This window comes from Trematomus bernacchii, unplaced genomic scaffold (genome assembly GCF_902827165.1).
Source record: "Trematomus bernacchii unplaced genomic scaffold, fTreBer1.1, whole genome shotgun sequence".
Lineage (NCBI taxonomy): Eukaryota > Metazoa > Chordata > Actinopteri > Perciformes > Nototheniidae > Trematomus > Trematomus bernacchii.
Window position 1 is genome coordinate 1457896 of NW_022987786.1, and position 19024 is coordinate 1476919.

At 40.8% G+C, this 19024-nt stretch overlaps 1 protein-coding gene across 1 annotated transcript in view; it reads right to left on the reverse strand.

Moving 5' to 3' along the window:
* Positions 1 to 19024, reverse strand: part of LOC117497559 (protein NLRC3-like) — a 53796-nt gene that overhangs the window by 24773 nt on the left and 9999 nt on the right. The window contains exons 2-9 of the mRNA XM_034149529.1: positions 18652 to 18786; positions 17750 to 17854; positions 16574 to 16675; positions 15441 to 15636; positions 15322 to 15327; positions 13325 to 15114; positions 8723 to 8896; positions 8159 to 8332 (exon numbers count right to left, since the gene is read on the reverse strand). Of these exons, the coding sequence (XP_034005420.1) occupies positions 8159 to 8332; positions 8723 to 8896; positions 13325 to 15114; positions 15322 to 15327; positions 15441 to 15636; positions 16574 to 16675; positions 17750 to 17854; positions 18652 to 18776 (2672 nt within the window). The 5' untranslated portion in view covers positions 18777 to 18786. The remainder of the gene's footprint in view (positions 1 to 8158; positions 8333 to 8722; positions 8897 to 13324; positions 15115 to 15321; positions 15328 to 15440; positions 15637 to 16573; positions 16676 to 17749; positions 17855 to 18651; positions 18787 to 19024) is intronic.

The following is a 19024-nucleotide window of genomic DNA, read 5'->3' on the forward strand; positions in this document are numbered from 1 at the left end:
TAAAAAACATTATTGAAGAAATTGCAGAACCATTGACTCATCTCTTTAACTTGTCTTTTCAATCTGGTAAATTCCCAAATAAAATGAAAAGAGCAAAAGTTATACCATTATATAAAACTGGGGATAAACACCATTACACAAATTACAGACCCGTTTCATTGCTCTCTCAGTTTTCCAAGATCCTTGAAAAGCTTTTTACAAAAAGACTTGACAGTTTCATGGAAACACATCAGCTTTTGGACGACAGTCAATATGGATTCAGGAAAGATAGATCAACATCTACGGCACTAATGGAATTAAGTGAGGAAATAGCAAACTGCATGGACAATAAAAAACAAGCAGTGGGAATATTTATAGACTTACAAAAAGCATGTGACACCATAGATCACAATATTTGACTGACAAAACTGGAACGGTATGGCATCAGAGGGGTGGGATTAGACTGGGTGAGAGATTATTTAAGCAACAGACAACAATTTGTTGAAATCGGTGAACATAAATCAGAATACATGAACATAACTTGTGGAGTACCTCAGGGGTCCGTGTTGGGTCCAAAGCTTTTCATAATATACATCAACAACATTTGCAGAGTATCAAATATATTGAAATGTATTTTGTTTGCACTAATATTTTTTGTTCCGGTGACAATTTGAAAGAGTTAATGGAAGTGATAACAGCAGAAATGATTAAAGTAAAACATTGGTTTGACACAAACAAATAATCATTAAATATAAGCAAAACAAAGATTATGTTATTTGGAAAACATAAAACAAATCCTCAGGTGCAATTAATACTAGACAACATAAACATAGAAAGAGTATATGAAATGAAGTTCCTTGGTTTGAGAGCACAACATCAGCTGGAAACCTCATATCACTCATGTAAAAGCAAAACTGGCTAAGACTATCGCAATATTGGGAAAAGCCAGACACATTCTGGACTACAACTCATTGTAAACTCTATATAACACACTCATATTGCCATATCTGATTTACTGTGTGGAGATTTGGGGAAACACGTACAAAACCAACCTACAGCCGTTATGCACATTACAAAGAAGGGCTATATGAGTTATCAATAATGTTGGATATCTTGAACACACTCATTTATTATTTTTGAAGTCACACATATTGAAGTTCACTGATCTGGTTAAATTTAAAACGGCACAAATCATGTACAGAGCAAGACATAATCTACTTCCTAGGAAATTAAAAACATTGTTCATAGACCGAGAGCGTGGGTATCATTTGAGAGGAAATCTACATTTTAAACAACTCAAGGTCAGAACAACTCTGAGAAGTAAGAGTATAACAACAGGGTTCCTGCAGGTTTCGCCAACTCAAATTTAAGACTTTTTAAGACCTTTTTAAGACCACTTCGAATAGAATTTAAGACCTATTTCACGGCAAGAAAGTATGAAGGAAAATTGCTATGAAAGAAGAAATACGTCCCATAATTACTTACAAATCAAATGTATTCATGTTCAACATAAGAACAATGACTGAACATAACAGCATAACAGTACAGAACTGTGTTAGCCAAAAAGTGTGTATGTGTCTCTGTGTATGCTTGTGTGTGTGTTAGGGCTGTGCAATTAATCGTATTTTAATCGCCTTAATCGTGGCCTGCCACAATTACAAAAACAACATAATCGAAAAAAACTATTATTTAGCTTTGCTAGGTTGTGACAGTGCACTACAACATATTTGATCTAATTAATTTTAGTCTAATTTATTTTTATTTATCATATTTATATATGTTTAGTAGCTTGTGGAAGTGCGCTCCAAAATATTTGTTGATCTTGTTTATTGGTATTTATTATTTTGATATTATTTATTTAAATATATCATTTATTTAATTTATTTTTGTATTGCTTTTTCAGTTGAATTATACGTTCAGGGTAATCAACAGTTAAAAAGATACTGTTCAAATTATTATTTGTTTTAAAGTTCAATAAATGGATGTTTTCAAAGTCAATGAATAATCGTATTTAATAATCGTGATATCAATTATTGACCACAATAATCGTGATTATGATTTTTGCCATAATCGAGCAGCCCGTGTGTGTGTGTGTGTGTGAGAGAGAGAGAGAGAGAGAGAGAGAGAGAGAGAGAGAGAGAGAGAGAGAGAGAGAGAGAGAGAGAGAGAGAGAGAGTGTAACAAGAGCTATATTCAGAGCTCTGCTGCCTTGGCTACAATCTTTCATCGTTGCTGTTGTATGATTGGTGTTTAGCTACGGTATTTAGCGTATACACACTACAGCACCTCCGCTTTTAGGGTTGACTTCGAAGACCCAAACGTCGCCCGGAGGTCCAACAGTGTTGTTGCGGGAGCTGCTGCACTAGCTAACGCTGCACTAGCTAACGCTACATTAGCCAAACAAACGCTAATTTCTTTTGCAAAAGGTGCAGCGGGCTACAAACACGTTCCCCTCCACTGGTTTCAACCAAGCACTAAATTCAATGTTTTCCAACCAAATACGGTTGAACTTACACTTCCCCATATTTATTTGTAAGTAGATTCGAAGAGACATGAGTTTCTGACTGCCGCTAGCTGAAGCTTGGTTGCTAGGTTACTAGCTGGGTGTTCTCCATTAAGGGGCCGGGGGAAACAAAGTTAGTGATTACTGGTTCCATGTTGATTTATTTCAATACAAATTGGGGGGAACTGAAAGGCTATTACCGTTACTTTGCAGCCCGGACAAGTCCCCCAAAACACATTTTAGACGCGATCGCAACACAGAAGTACCTTTCAAATCCCATCATTTTTAACCTGTTCCACTCTGAGCCTGTTTTTCAGGTCTCAGGCTCGAAAATGACATTCCCAGAACAAATGACCATATCTTCCCTTCTAAAAGGGTTAAATTAATAATCTTTTCTCAAAGTAATGATAAACCTGTGAGTTGGATGTAGAAGTGTCAGAATCAATATAAATGTTTTTTATTTTAAAGAAAATTCAGATTTTACATAGTAAAAAACTGTAAATTATAGTGTCCGTCCAAAAATTATTTTTTACAGATAGTGAAAACTACCCTTGGATGATGGGTTAGTAGACTAAAAGCTTTAGGAATCCAAAGTAAAACATATAATAAGTACCCTGTATCAAGATTGATGCAAAACAAGTGAAATTTGACCTTTTTAGAGAGATTTAGCCAAAAACTGGGCCATCTGGGGTCATTTGGGTGGATTTGACCTATCTCTGGCCCCCCTTGCTCGATCTGGTTGGTTGACATACCCTTGTGACCGTTAGAGCCAATAGAATCGAAGGAGGAGACTCACATAGACACACATTGTAAAGAAAAAATGTTGCCGCTTCGCGTGTGGAAAGCGAAACTAAACTGGAGGAATGTCTCCTTCTGGAGTTTGGAAACTAAAACGCAGTTGTATTGCTTATGGATTATCAGAAATAATTTCAAAGAAGGCACAGACACATAGGATGAACCTATGGATTAACTGCAGCATCGTTTTTTTATCGTTTTAATGCCATTGAAGACCACTTTTGACCAAGGTAAGCCATATTTACATGTTTAGCTTCTTGGCTCCACATGTGATGATGTACGCTTTCGTTGATAGCGTCGCGAATGTTTATCACTGAGTGTTGAGGTGGGCACCGTTAGATTCAGTGTCTCCAGGACACCAAAAAAGAGTGTTTGGTTGTGCATCTAGGATAAGTAATAAGGGAGTTCTGAGTGAGTTTATGTGCCTTTGTAGGTTACGTTTTTTCGTCGAGGCTAATTCAGAGGCTGAGTGCTAGCATTGTGGGTTTTTTTTGAAAAAAAAAATTAAAAAGATCAGTTAGCTGAGTTTCTTCCCGTTACATGGATATAACACATTCATAGTTTTATTCAATATTAAGATTCCTTAGACGTTGTTTCCTGCAAATGACGCGTTTATCCGCCCGGTACCGGGGGGGCAGGCGTGAAACAGGTTAAGACCTTCTAAATCATATTTAAGACCTTTCTTATTTTTTTGGTCATATTTAAGACCTTTTTAAGGCCTTAAATTCAGATTATCAAATTTAAGACTTTTTAAGACTTTTTAAGACCCCGCGGGAACCCTGAACAATCTGTGGGGTGATTTTATGGAATGGTTTGGAGCAGGAGTTAAAACAAAGCACAAGCATAATTCAGTTTAAAAGGATGTACAGAAACACTTTTTTGGAAAACTATGAGAATGAAGAGAGGTGATTGAAGATGAGAAATTATTTTATATGTATAAATGTAAATGTACGTAGGAATAACTTGCATAATGATTTAAAGGACAATCATTGATCAAGTAAGAGGTGGGAATTAATAAGCATTTGCGTCCTCCTACTCCCTTTCGGACACATATGATTTATTATTATTATTAATATGAAGACTTTTTGTTTTTTGTTGAATATATAAATATGATCATGAATGTGGATAAATACTGTATTTTAACAATACGGTATTCTGTTTTACACATTTGTTATTTTTTTATTTGTTATTTTTTTAATCTGTTCGAAATAAAGATTGAAATTAAATTAAATTAATTTCTATGTCACTACTCTCTCTCTCCTCTCAATAAATGATCGGGGGCGTCACTCCCCAGCTTAACCAATCACTTCGCTCTATTCTCACAAGCCTATCATAGCGCTCCGCTAAACCTTTTAAATCTGCTCTCCCCCTTGACAGCTGTCATTTCAGGTGACTCGACGCAACCCTCCTCCACCCCTTTTCACCTCTCTCTGAATCCAGGGTCAAGCTAAGCCCCTCCCCTTCATACCGAACCCAACCATCCATTCACCACCACCAGGGTCAAGCTAAGCCCCTCCCCTTCAGACCGAACCCAACCATCCATTCACCACCACCAGTGTCTCAAGACCCCGGGGGGTTTCATCGGATCGGTTCTCCCCTCCCGAATGATACTCCCGCACAACGGGGCCTAATCGCCAAAACTCCATTACATTCATTTGTGTATTCCTGGCAATAAATATGTATTCTCACATCAACACCGTCTCTGCTGATTGAACTTGTGTACTTTGAAGCGGCACGGCATCGTTTACAATTTGCTTGCTATTTGTGAAGTTGTCCGTCTTTCTTGAAAAATTAGAAGTGTTGCAAAACGTTTGATTTGTAGGTATTTTTCGCTGCGCTGTGTATCTCTTTCTCCTCGACTTCCATGTGTGTTGATAACTGTGACTTTCGTCCTCCGTAGTGCGAAGCAAAGATCAAAGATCGTCTCTGCTGAGTGCTGACAGGATGAGGGGATATTATATGAATGAATCGTTTTTTTTTACCGATGCAAAGACGCTACAATCGATGCATCGCGAGTTCAACCCAAACTGTAGCCGATGTGCACTCTTTAAACCGGTGCACTCGCATCTTGAACGTTTATGCCGGTGCACCGATGCGAATCGGTGAATCTTAACATCCCTATTATATACACAACCAAGTATAGACAATGAGGAACAGATTAGAGGGTTCCTTGTGTCCCTCCAATTGCCGATGCTAAATGATGACCAAAACAGAAGGCTTATCAGCCCAATCAAACAGGAAGAGTTAAATGCAGCTATAGGTAGACTAAAGCTTGGAAAGTCCCCTGGCACAGACGGGTTCACCTCGGAGTGGTATAAGTCATTTAGAGAAACATAAGACCCAATTCTACTGAGAACATTTAACTTTGTGTTGCAAAAGGGGGTGATCCAACTTCATGGAGGAAGGCCACAATTTCAATAATACCAAAAGAAGGTAAAGATAAATTAGACTGTTCCAACTTTAGGCCAATTAGTGTTCTGAATCAAGATTATAAATGATTCACATCAATTATAGCCAAAAGAATAGAGAACATTCTACCAGTGATTATCAACACGGATCAAACAAAGACAGACACAGGATAGCGTCAGGAGAACACTGCACATTATAAGACACATACAATTGAAAAATATTAAATCATTATTGGTAGGGATAGATGCAGAGAAGGCGTTCGACTCTGTCAGATGGACATTTTTATATAAGGTGTTGCAAAGATTTGGATTTCCCAAAACTATAATTAGGACCATTCAGATGTTATATGACAAACCATCAGCAAGGGTAAAGATTAATGGGGACCTATCAAATTATTTCATACTACAAAGGGGCTGTCGTCAAGGTTGCCTGGTGAGCCCATTACTCTTCGCGATTTTCATAGAAACAATAAGCCAGTGGATAAGACAGAATAATGACATTAAAGGAGGGGACATGGCTGGAGGCGAACAGAAAATATCCTTATTTGCGGACGACGTCCTGATATAGCTGACCCAACCAGAGCAATCATTCCCTGAGCTGATGAAGAGTCTGGAGTCATATGGCTCATTATCAGGTTATAAATTAAATGTTAAGAAAACACAGGCCCTCACGTTCAATTATAACCCCTCTCAGGAAATAAGGGAAAAATACCACATTAAATGGGAAACATAATTCATGAAGTACCTACTGTAGGAGTAGATATTCCAAGAGATCTGGAAAAGCTATCTGAAACTAACTACGAGCCTTTGATTTCAAGAATTAAAGCAGACATAGCAAGGTGGAACCTGCTGCCTCTTCTGGACATTCAGAAGAATGTCCTACCAAGGTTTCTGTATCTCTTCCAGACACTTCCTGTAGAGATCACTGAGAAACAATGGGACAGAATGATCTCTAGATTTGTGTGGCAGGGGAAAAGGCCCAGAATCAGACTCAAAGCACTAAAATGATTAGATTTTCAAAGCATTCTTATTATTAGAATGCTTTGAAAAGCTCAAATTAAAATATTGACTGGAAAATCCAGGTATCTCCAAATACGGCATTATTTGAACCAGAAAATCACAAAAGAACATACAAATCATAGAACAAGGCATGTTGAGGGTATTTGTAGATGCTTACGACTCGGAACAGTGTAGAGGGTTAATAGCAAGAATGTATAGTGGTTTACAGAACTCGATATTGATAGATAGTATCTATCAATATCGAGTTATATTAGATAAATCACACATCACGTAAAAGTCGGAGCGAGAAGCAAACTTTACTATTACGACAGAAGAATGGGGACAAATAAGTAAACAACAATGGAAAACAACCAATTCCCAGACCTGGATGGAGTGTGAATGGAAGAATACGGTCAGGTTCTTCATCACGCCTGCTCAAAAAAAGTATAGGGAAACTGGGGCGGACTGCTGGAGGAAATGCGGTAATGTTGATGCCAACCACTTTCACCTGTTCTGGGAATGTCCATCCATAATCTCTCTTTGGACTCAGGTCCACAAGTATATGGTAAAAACACTTCATGCTAAAGTACTATTGAAATTTGAAGTGATGTACCTGGGCTAAGTAGACTTCAATATAATGGATAATGACAATAAGTACATTTTTTACATTTTAAGGGTAGCAAGCAAAATATCTATAAAGAGGAAGTGGATGAGCCAAGAGGTTCCAACGGAGGGAGAGTGGATGGACAGGATTCATGATATATATGTAATGGAAAGGTTGACATATGCACTGAGACAACAGAGTGAACAATTTGAGAAGAGGTGGAAGGGATGGTCGGGATTTGGTGAGGCCCACAAGGCCAGATTTAGTTTAGCTTAAAATAGGAGGATTGCTGGACCGCCATATACCTCACCTGGTAGAGCTGGCGGACTCAGTTCCCATGCGGAGGACCCAAGTTCAAAAACTGTCATCTCCAATAAAAACTAATCTGGCCCAAAACATTTTTTTTTTTTAAATAAAAAAATCGAGGGGATGCTTAATGACTGTCAAAGAGCTATTGCCTGTGAGCAAGAGATACATAGCCCTGATGTGATGTATTTTGTGTTCTTCTTTTTTTTGTCTCTGCATAAGTCTGTTTGTTTTTCTGTGAGTGTTGTTCCTATCCATCATTTATATTATGAAAACAAGATGGGGAATATAAGATGAATCTCAGGTTCAGAGTGAATTATGCAGTGTAGGATTTTTCCTGTTATTTTAATTGAAATATTAACAGTGCATTGCAGGGCTGAGGCTTTACAAGCATTCTTACTGAAGCAGACCAGGACACCAACAATGTGAACAAAGGGCTGAGACTGTAGAGGGTTAAGATGCTCAGTGAGGATCAGAGTGATATCAGCCTGATGTCTGCAGCTCAGAGTCAACACAACTCTCACATATTCATCTCAGCACAGATGTTACAGATGGAGAACTGACCTGAGGGTCTCCAGTCTGCAGTCTGGACTCTCCAGAAGATCTCTCAGCAGCTCCACTCCTGAATCCTGCAGAGCGTTGTGACTCAGGTGCAGATCTCTCAGATGGCAGGGGTTGGACTTCAGAGCTGAGATCAGAGCAGAACAGCTGATCTCTGACAAACTGCAGCTCCTCAGTCTGAATAAAGAAAACATGATGTAATTTTAGAAAACAATGTTCCTGTTTGAAATAATTCAAGGTTTAATAATCTGAGTTAAACAATGTTTTAATGTCAGCAATGAGATAGATAATCTGGAACTTTAACTTTTCTCAGATGTTTAACAACTCCTTCATCTCCCTCACAGGTCATCAGTATCTTCACTGACTCATGGAGCACAGAGTGAGTCTGTGGAAGCTCAAACACTCTCCCTCACACATTCGCCTTCTCTGATCTTCGTATTCTTAAACTTTGGATTCCATTTCCATTTGGAAATACAGAAAAAAATAAAAGCATTAAAATATCTTCAGGTAAATTCTGAAAATCATAAACACTAACAGATCTATATGAACTGCAGTCAGTGAACTGACCTGAGAGTCTCCAGTCTGCAGTTTGGACTCTTTAGTCCATAACACAGCAGCTCCACTCCTGATTCCTGCAGATCGTTGTTACTCAGGTCCAGATCCCTCAGATGGGAGGGGTCAGATTTCAGAGCTGAGGCCACGATTTCACAGTCAGTCTCTGAGAGTCCACAGTCAGAAAGCCTATAATGACACATATATTACAACAGGTGTTAGTATAAAAACAGAGAAAACATTATATTAACTTACTGAATTTGATGGAACAACTTTTGACATATCATGTACATTTAATTTAAAGTGGACCTATCATGCTATATTTGAATAATATAGTGTAGGACCAAATCTATATAAGGCATATTTATACTTTTTTTTTTTCAAAATACCAAACAGATCATGCATTTTAGCCATGCCTCATTTTGCTCAATTTGACATTTTTTAGCCCTGTTTTTGCAAGGGCAGATTCAGTGAGAACAGCACCATCTACAGGCCTGGCATATGTACTACAGCGTCTCCAGCGCTTTCGAACGGCAATGGCCGTGGCTGTCTCCTCCTGATTGGTGGAGTTGGCCCAATAGCCGTAGCGCCACCGTCCTGACGTCAGGACAGTGTTCAAATCTGGATCAGTTTTTATCAGATCCGTTGCAGCCCCTTTTTTAGAGATTTGGGTATGGAGGAAAATAGAGAGGGTTGTGTTTTCTGACACTTGGTGAGTTCCCTGGAACACCGGGGACACATATTCATGTAGAAAAGACGTACAAAAGTGCATTTTGCACGATAGGTCCCCTTTAATGATATATTGTAGGGCCATACCTATATAAGGTATATTTATACGTTTCTGTTTTCAAAATACCAAACAGATCATGATTTTAAGCCATGCCTCATTTCACTCTATGTGCTGTTCTCCAGCACTGTTTTTGCAGGGGGCTGATTCTGTGAGCTGCAGCTGACCACGCCCCACTGCAGGAGAGGGGAGCGTGCTCTGAACAGCTGCTGGGCTGTCAGAAGAGGGGGAGAAAAATAGATCTCCATCCTCCGTGTTTTATTATATTATTATAGGCCTATAGAGTCGTTATTCATTTGTTTTAAAGCTCAATAAATAACAAAGAAGACCTTTGACCGGCACTTTTCTAATTTTGTCCGGAAGATTTAAACTTTAACCTGTTAAGCACCAAGCCTGTTTTTCATGTTTCAGGCTCGAAAATGACATGCCCAAAACAAATGACTACAAGTTAACTTCTAAAAGGATTATATGAATAATTTCTTTTATCAAAGCAAGATTACATCTGTGAGTTGGATGTAGAAGTGTCAGAATCAATATAGATGTTTTTTATTTTAAAGAAAATTCAGATTTTACATAGTAAAAAACTGTAAATTATAGTGTCCGTCCAAAAATTATTTTTTACTTATAGTGAAAACTACCCTTGGATGATGGGTTAGTAGACTAAAAGCTTTAGGAATCCAAAGTACAACATATAAGTACCCTGTATCAAGATTGATGCAAAACAAGTGACATTTGACCTTTTTAGAGAGGTTTAGCCAAAACCACTCCACCTCTGAGGTGATTTGGGTGAAAATGTTTTCTTTTCCATATCTCTGGCCCCCCTTGGTCGATTTGGATGGTTGACACCTCTTTCTGACCGTTAGAGCCAATAGAATCGAAGGGGGAGGCCCCTACACACACACGTTGTGAAGAGAAAAGGTGGGGGCTGCGCGCATGTAAATGTACAGCAGAGTGGACCTATCTCTAGCTCTGGCATTTGGAAACGAAAAAGCAGTTTTATTGCTTATGGATTATCAGAAATCATTTCAAAGAGGACACAGACACATTGGATTAACCTAAGGATTAGCTGCAGCATCGTTTTTTTATCGTTTTAATGCCATTGAAGACCAGTTTTGACCAAGGTAAGCCATGTTAGCGTTTCTAGCTACCTAGCTCCACATGTTATGATGTACGCTTTCGTTTATAGCGTCGCAAATGTTTATCACTGAGTGTTGAGGTGGGCACCAAACGATTCTGTGTCTCCAGGAGACCCAAAACGAGTGGTTGGCTGTGCATCTAGGATAAGTAATAAGGGAGTTATTGTGAGTTTAAGTGCCGTTTTAGGTTACATTTTTTCGCTCGTGGCTAATTCAGAGGCTGAGTGTTAGCATTGTGGGTTTTTTTTTAATTTTTTTTTTAAAAAGATCAGTTAGCTGAGTTTCTTCACGTTACATGGATATAAAACATTCATAGTTTATTAAATATTAAGATTCCTTAGACGTTGTTTCCTGCAAATGACGCGTTTATCCGCCCGGTACCGGGGGGGCCGTGCGTAACAGGTTAACGGACATCTTGACCGGCGAAAGAAAACCTAACTGAAACTCTGCCGCACGGTCCCCTCGTTCCTTGGAAGAGGCGGAGAGGTGGGTGTTTGTCATCTGCTGGTGGACTAACCGGAGAGAATTACAGTGCTTGCCTCGACGGGGAGGGATTGCATTGAATTAAAGCAGCGGGAGCAAACGCTTGCCTCGGGGAGGGAGAAAGAAAGCCACAGCGGAGAATAAACAGAAGGGTAACCATGGTAACTATGCGCGGGAAGTCTTCTTCGCTGCTTTTGTGGCAGACTACAACGCCACTTACAGGCCTGGCATATGTACTACAGCGTCTCCAGCGCTTTCGAGCGGCAATGGCCGGCCGTGGCCCAACCCCACATTCCCCTGATAGGTGGAGAGTTGGCCCAATAGCCGTAGCGCCACCGTCCTGACGTCAGGACAGTGTTCAAATCTGGATCAGTTTTTATCAGATCCGTTGCAGCCCCTTTTTTAGAGATTTGAGTATGGAGGAAAATAGAGAGGGTTGTGTTTTCTGACACTTGGTGAGTTCCCTGGAACACCGGGGACACATATTCATGTATAAAAGACGTACAAAAGCTCAGCATTCAACACCATCATCCCCCAGCAGCTTGTACAAAAACGTACAGACCTGGGCCCCAGCCCCTCTCTCTGCAACTGGTTGCTGGACTTCCTCACAGAGAGACCACAAGCTGTACGGGTCAACAATAACACCTCAGACACCCTCATACTGAGCACAGGGGCCCCCCAAGGATGTGTGCTCAGCCCACTTCTCTTCACTCTGCTGACCCACGACTGCAAACCCACCTTCAGCACCAACCACATCGTGAAGTTTGCAGACGACACTACTGTGGTGGGTCTCATCAGCAACAACGATGAGACTAACTACAGGAAGGAAGTGAACCAGCTGGCCCTGTGGTGCCAAAACAACAACCTCTTCCTCAACCTGGAGAAAACAAAGGAGATAGTTGTTGACTTCAGGAGAACCCACCGTCGACCCCCACTCCCCCTGACCATCAACGGCGCTGGTGTGACGCAGGTGACCAGCACCAAATTCCTTGGTGTGACCATCACTGATGACCTCACCTGGAAAAACAACACCACCGCTCTAGCGAGGAAAGCCCAGCAGCGCCTGTACTTCATCCGGAAGCTCAAGCGAGCCGGAGCATCACCCCCCATCATGCTGTCCTTCTACCGAGGCGCCACCGAGAGCATCCTCAGCAGCTGCATCACGCTGTGGTTCGGAAGCTGCACCGCCGCCGACCGCAAGAGCCTGCAGCGCATAGTGAACTCTGCCCAGAGGATCATCGGTGCCTCACTCCCCTCACTACAGGACATATATAACACCCGCCTCACCCGCAAAGCACTCAGCATTGTGGGTGACTCCACCCACCCCTCCAACAGCCTCTTCAGCCTCCTGCCTTCAGGGAGAAGGTTCCTCAGCCTCAGCTCACGCACCTCCAGGCTGGGCAACAGCTTCCTCCACCAGGCGGTCAGGATGCTGAACTCTCTCCCCTCCCTCCATCTCTTCTGCCCTCTGACATCTCTCCCCTGAACTCTCCACCCTGCCTCCGACTTTTCTCCCCTGCCTCAAATGGTCCTGGACTCTAACCCCCTAACTCACTTTTCTGCCCATCTCCGCTGCTACTGCACTGAAACTGTACTTTGAACACTTAAATTATATTATTAACATTTTAAACTGTATACCCCGGTTATCTAGGCCCTTTTTGTTTTTTGTTTTATGTATATATGTCACACTGTAGGACTGCGGGAAACGATATTTCGATATTTCTGGATGTACAACATGTAGAATTATTGACAATAAAGCTGACTTTGACTTTTGACTTTGGCTTTGACTTGACTTTGAAGTGCATTTTGCATGATAGGTCCCCTTTAACAATAACGTTTTCTATATTCATTGTCAGCCTGTCAGATCTTATTTTAAACTCTTAAGCATTGTGGTAAAAACAGATCTGATTTAATGTTGAAGAAAATGCAATAATATATTCATATTGCATTCACTCATAATTGTAAATACATGCTGCTGTGATAAAACCTCTAAAGTCCTTAATTAGTTTGACATGTCGCCTCCATCACTCAAGGAATATGAAGAGGAGAAAAAAACGTTAAAATGTCACATTATTATAAATAAATAGAATAACTAGGATCATTTAATTTTCGCTCTGAAAGTATTCAACAACAAACATTTTATAGTGTTCATTGGAATAATTAAACTTCTGATCCAAATTAGTTTATAAAGTTAATCACATCTGGACTTACTTGGCCTTCCTGCAGTTCCTCACAGCTGGAATCAGTCTCCGTCGTCCCTCCCGTGATGTGTTGTACTTCTCCAGGTCCAACTCATCCAGAACCTCCTCTGACATCTGCAGCATGATGGCCAGAGCTGAGCAGCGGATCCCAGAGAATCTCTCCTCTGATCTGTTCTCTGACTTCAGGAACTCTGTGATCTCCTGATGTACTGAGTGGTCCTTCATCTCTGTCAGACAGTGGAAGATGTTGATGCTCCTGTCAGGAGAGATTTCATCACTTCTCATCTTCTTCAGGTTGGTGATGGCTCTCTGGATGATTTCTGGACTGTTGTCTGTGCGACCCAGCAGGCCTCCTAACAGTCTCTGGTTGGACTCCAGAGAGAGGCCGTGGAGAAAGCGGACAAACAGGTCCAGGTGGCCATTTTCACTTCTGAGGGATTTCTCCATGGCTCCCTTTAGGAAGACATCCAGGGATGGGTAATCATCATCACTGCTAAATATGTTGCTATAGTCTCTCTGCAGGAAGTCCTTCAGTACCTCTGTGTCTCTGTTGGTGTAACAGTGGAACAAGTAGACTGCAGCCAGAAACTCCTGAATGCTCAGATAAACAAAGCAGTAGACTGTTTTCTCAAAGATCACACTCTCTCTTTTGAAGATCTGTGTACAAACTCCTGAGTGCACCAAGGCCTCAGTGACATCAAGACCACAGCGCTCCAGGTCTTCTTGGTAGAACATGATGTCTCCTTTCTCCAGATGCTCAAACGCCAGCCTCCCCAGCTTCAGAAGAACCTCCCTGTCAGCCTCCGTCAGCTGCTGTGGACTCGTCTCATGTCCCTCTTCATACTTCTGCTTCTTCCTCTTGGTCTGGACCAGCAGGAAGTGTGAGTACATGGCAGTGAGGGTCTTGGGCAGCTCTCCTCTCTGGTCTGTAGTCAACATGTGGTCCAGAACTGCAGCAGTGATCCAGCAGAAGACTGGGATCAGACACATGATGTGGAGGCTCCTGGAGCTCTTGATGTGAGAGATGATTCTGCTGGACAGGTCTTCATCACTCGATCTCCTCCTGAAGTACTCCTCCTTCTGGGCATCAGTGAAGCCTCGTACTTCTGTTACCCTGTCCACACACTCAGGAGGGATCTGATTGGCCGCTGCAGGTCGGGAAGTTATCCAGACGAGAGCCGAGGGAAGCAGTTCCCCCCTGATGAGGTTTGTCAGCAGCACGTTGACTGAGGACTGCTGAGAGACATCAGACACAACCTCATTGTTTCTGAAGTCCAGAGAAAGTCTGCTTTCATCCAGGCCGTCAAAGATGAGCAGCACTTTGCAGACAGCCAGCTGCTCTGCTGTGACCTTCTGTAAGGTTGGATGGAAAACATGGAGCAGCCTGAGAAGACTGTACTGCTCACCTTTGATCAGGTTCAGCTCCCTGAAGGAGAGCAGGATCACCAGACTGACATCTTGGTTTCCCAAACCCTCGGCCCAGTCCAGAGTGAACTTCTGCACTGAGAAGGTTTTTCCAACTCCAGCGACTCCGTTGGTCAGGACCACTCTGATGTGAGTCTGTTGGTCAGGTGAGGCTTTAAAGATGTCCTGGCACTTGATTGGAGTTTCATGGAGGGTCTCTTTCTTGGAAACTGTCTCCAGCTGCCACACCTCATGTTGGGTATTAACCTCTTCACTCTGGCCTTGTGTGATGTAGAGCTCAGTGAAGATCCTGTTGAGGAGGGTTTCACTTTCATCAGTTCCTTCAGTCACATGTTCACATCTCCTCCTCAGACTGAGCCTATGTTCATCTAAAACCTCCTGCAGACCACTATCTGCTGGAAGAGAAGGAAACATGAGAGAATCAGGAAAATGCTTTTGGGAATCAGATGATGAAAATAAAACAAAAAAATAGGGTTTAAAATGTCATGATTTTTATAAAACATCTTAATGTCTATCCTTTACAACACGACACTAAACATAAAAATGAAAAATCCTGGACATGAAGACTCCAGAAAGAACCACCAAATACTAGCTGGCAGATATCTTTACTATCATACGTAAATATTATATTAGTGCACGGCTAATGTTTTCATTTTCTTACCTCGTACAGAGCTGGTCTGACTGGCTGTCTGCAGGCCAGCTCTGGTTCTGCATCTTTCTCCACACTGGGGACAGCAGGAGTCTCCTGATGGAGGTCTCTGCTCCCAGTATGAGGTGATGCACTGTCTGCAGAACCAGTGTCCACAGCTGGTAGAGACTGGATCCTTCAGGACGTCCTGACACAGAGCACAGCTGGACAGCTGCTCCTCCACAGGAACACCACTCTTCCTCTTCCCTCTGTGGAGATGAACACATCCTTTATAACACTTTACATTAGAGGAGCTGATTCTCACCAAAGGTACAACAAGGAGGCAAATTCTAGATTGATATTTTAAAGTCTGTATCTCTAGATTATATGTCATCATGATAAGGTAGATAGCGGTTAGTTATTCATATCATTATGAAACCACACAGTTTTGTGTCTGTGTTCATAACATCAGCTGAGTTAATCTGGTACACTTTAGCACTTTGAACCCAATTCACAGAGAATTTGCTGTGAATACATTTCAGTAAACATATGGAAAGGATTCCGAAATAACAACGTAATGATAGTGATTTGAAAAAGCCTGAGTTAATGCTTTGTCAGGTGTGTCTGCAACACAACAAGCAAAACACTTTGAAATGTTAGTTTTCTGAATGGAGATCTGTTTGATTAAAGCTAGGCTAGGCTAACGTTGTAGCTGCTGTGTCTATACTCAAAATAACTCCATCCAGTCATTAGAACAGCAGCTATTATATTGTTAGCACCACAGACAGTCTCTGGTTTATACACATGTGTGTTGCTGCATTGACTCTACATGTAATCTGTTACATCTGCTAATACTAGAACAACCAGCTCACCAGGTTATTACTATTATTAATAAACATCTTTAAAATACATCTAAAAAAGATGCTGAAAACAAATTATTTAGTAGAAAGATATAAATCTAGTTTTAAGAATATTCTTTGCAATTTAAACCTTTCTATGCCACTGATACAATGATAATATAATAGCATATTTAAATGTCCTTAAATAATGTATACGGTTTTCTATTCTGCCTGTTTATTGTAACTCTACCACGTCTGTTTGTACTCTACTGCGCTTATGTACTGTTATTATTAAAGAAATGTTTACATGATCAGATAATATAAAAGCTGAATCCTCTCCAGGTCAGGTTACAGTAGAAACTCTTACTTTGTGTCTGAGGGTCCAGGGTCATCACTGAAGTCTGGAGGTTCCTCTTCAGACTGGTCACTCTTCTTTAGCCAGCTGGAGACTAGAGACCCTGCTCTCTGTCTGTGGAAACAACACATGTTTTAAACACATCATTAGTTCTTGTAAAGAGCAGAGGTAACATTAACATGACAGAGGATCATGATTGGCTAATCCTTAAATCTTTTTGCCTCTTGCCTAGTTAGGTTTGCCTCTGAATTCATAACTTCAGCTGAATTAATCTAGTACACTTTAGCACTTTGAACCAAATGTACACAGAATTTGCTGTGAATTCATTTCAATAAACATATGGAAAGGATGCCGAAATAAAAACATCATTTGAGTTAATGCTTTGTCAGGTCTGTCTGCAACACAACAACCAAAACACTTTGAAATGTTTGTTTTCTGAATGGAGATTGGTTTGATTAAAGCTCGGCTAGGCTAACGTTGTAGCTGCTGTGTCTACACTCAAAATAACTCCATCCAGTCATCAGAACAGCAGCTATTATATTGTTAGCACCACAGACAGTCTCTGGTTTATACAGGTACATGAATAACCCTGATTTCATACGAGGTGCTGTAGAGCTCTGGGTGCTGATGTTCCCTCTTCTGATTTATCTCAGCATGTCAGAGACCACAGGAGCAGAATCTCAACACTGACAGGTTTTTGTAACAGAGCGTCACAAACTTTACACTCAAGCTGTAACTTTTCAAGTTGTGTGAATACACGGGGGATATGAATCTCACTTCGTCACTTCATTCATGTTGCCAGGCAGGAATGTGTGTATTTGTATTGACTCTACATGTAATCTGTTACATCTGCTAATACTAAACACAACCAGCTAATCAGGTTATTACTATTATTAATAAACATCTTTAAAATACATCTAAAAAATATGCTGAAAACAAATCATTTAGTAGAAAGATATAGCTATAGTTTTAAGAATATTGACATACAATGATAATATAATAGCATATTTAAATGTCCTTAAATAATGTATACGGTTTTCTATTCTGCCTGTTTATTGTAACTCTACCACGTCTGTTTGTACTCTACTGCGCTTATGTACTGTTATTATTAAAGAAAAGTTTACATGATCAGATAATATAAAAACTGAATCCTCTCCAGGTCAGGTTACAGTAGAAACAGAGTCTTACTTTGTGTCTGAGGGTCCAGGTTCATCACTGAAGAGTAGAGGATGACTCATAGACCCGTCACTCTTCAGAGACAGCCAGCTGGAGACTAGAGACCCTGCTCTCTGTCTGTGGAAACAACACATGTTTTAAACACATCATTAGTTCTTGTAAAGAGCAGAGGTAACATTAACATGACAGAGGATCATGATTGGCTAATCCTTAATTATTTTTTCCTCTTGCCTAGTTAGGTTTGCCTCTGAATTCATAACTTCAGCTGAATTAATCTAGTACACTTTAGCACTTTGAACCAAATGTACACAGAATTTGCTGTGAATTCATTTCAATAAATATATGGAAAGGATGCCGAAATAAAAACATAATTTGAGTTAATGCTTTGTCAGGTGTGTCTGCAACACAACAACCAAAACACTTTGAAATGTTTGTTTTCTGAATGCAGATCTGTTTGATTAAAGCTAGGCTAGGCTAACGTTGTAGCTGCTGTGTCTACACTCAAAATAACTCCATCCAGTCATAAGAACAACAGCTATTATATTGTTAGCACCACAGGCAGTCTCTGGTTTAGACATACATGAATAACCCTGATTAAATGTATTCATATGTGCTGTTGAGCTCTGGGTGCTGATGTTCCCTCTTCTGATTTATCTCAGTATGTCAGGGACGACACAAAGCAGGCACACAATGGTGTCTGCGCATTGACCCTACATTTTATCGCACCGCACAAAATAAATCTGCTAATGATAAATACAACCAGCTCACCCGGTTATTACTATCCTTATACTATAGTCTACATTGTTTCTGTACTCTACTGCCCTCATGTAATTATAAAAGAACCGTTTAGATTATCAGATAATATAAAAACTGAATCCTCTTCAGGTCAGGTTACAGTAGAAACAGACTCTTACTTTGTGTCTAAGAGTCCAGGTTCATCAATGAAGTCTGCATCTCGCCCTTTAGACCGGTAACTCCTCAGAGACGGACAGCTTGAGACTGTGGATCCGTCCTCTTTCCCATCTATAATATCAATCATCTTCTCCAGTCTGAGAGATAAACCAGCAACATTGCAGACACACACACATACACATTATAATAACTAGGGGTGGGGGAAATAATCGATATAGCATAGTATATTGTATCGATACACGGACGCCATGTAAGGGATAACACCTTCATGCCGATCTAGATCCCTCTGCTTCGCGTCGGGCTCCTGATCTGCCTGAAGGTGTTCTTTTCCCCATAATGACCAAGTCGCTGCAAATTATCCCGCTTATTACATGG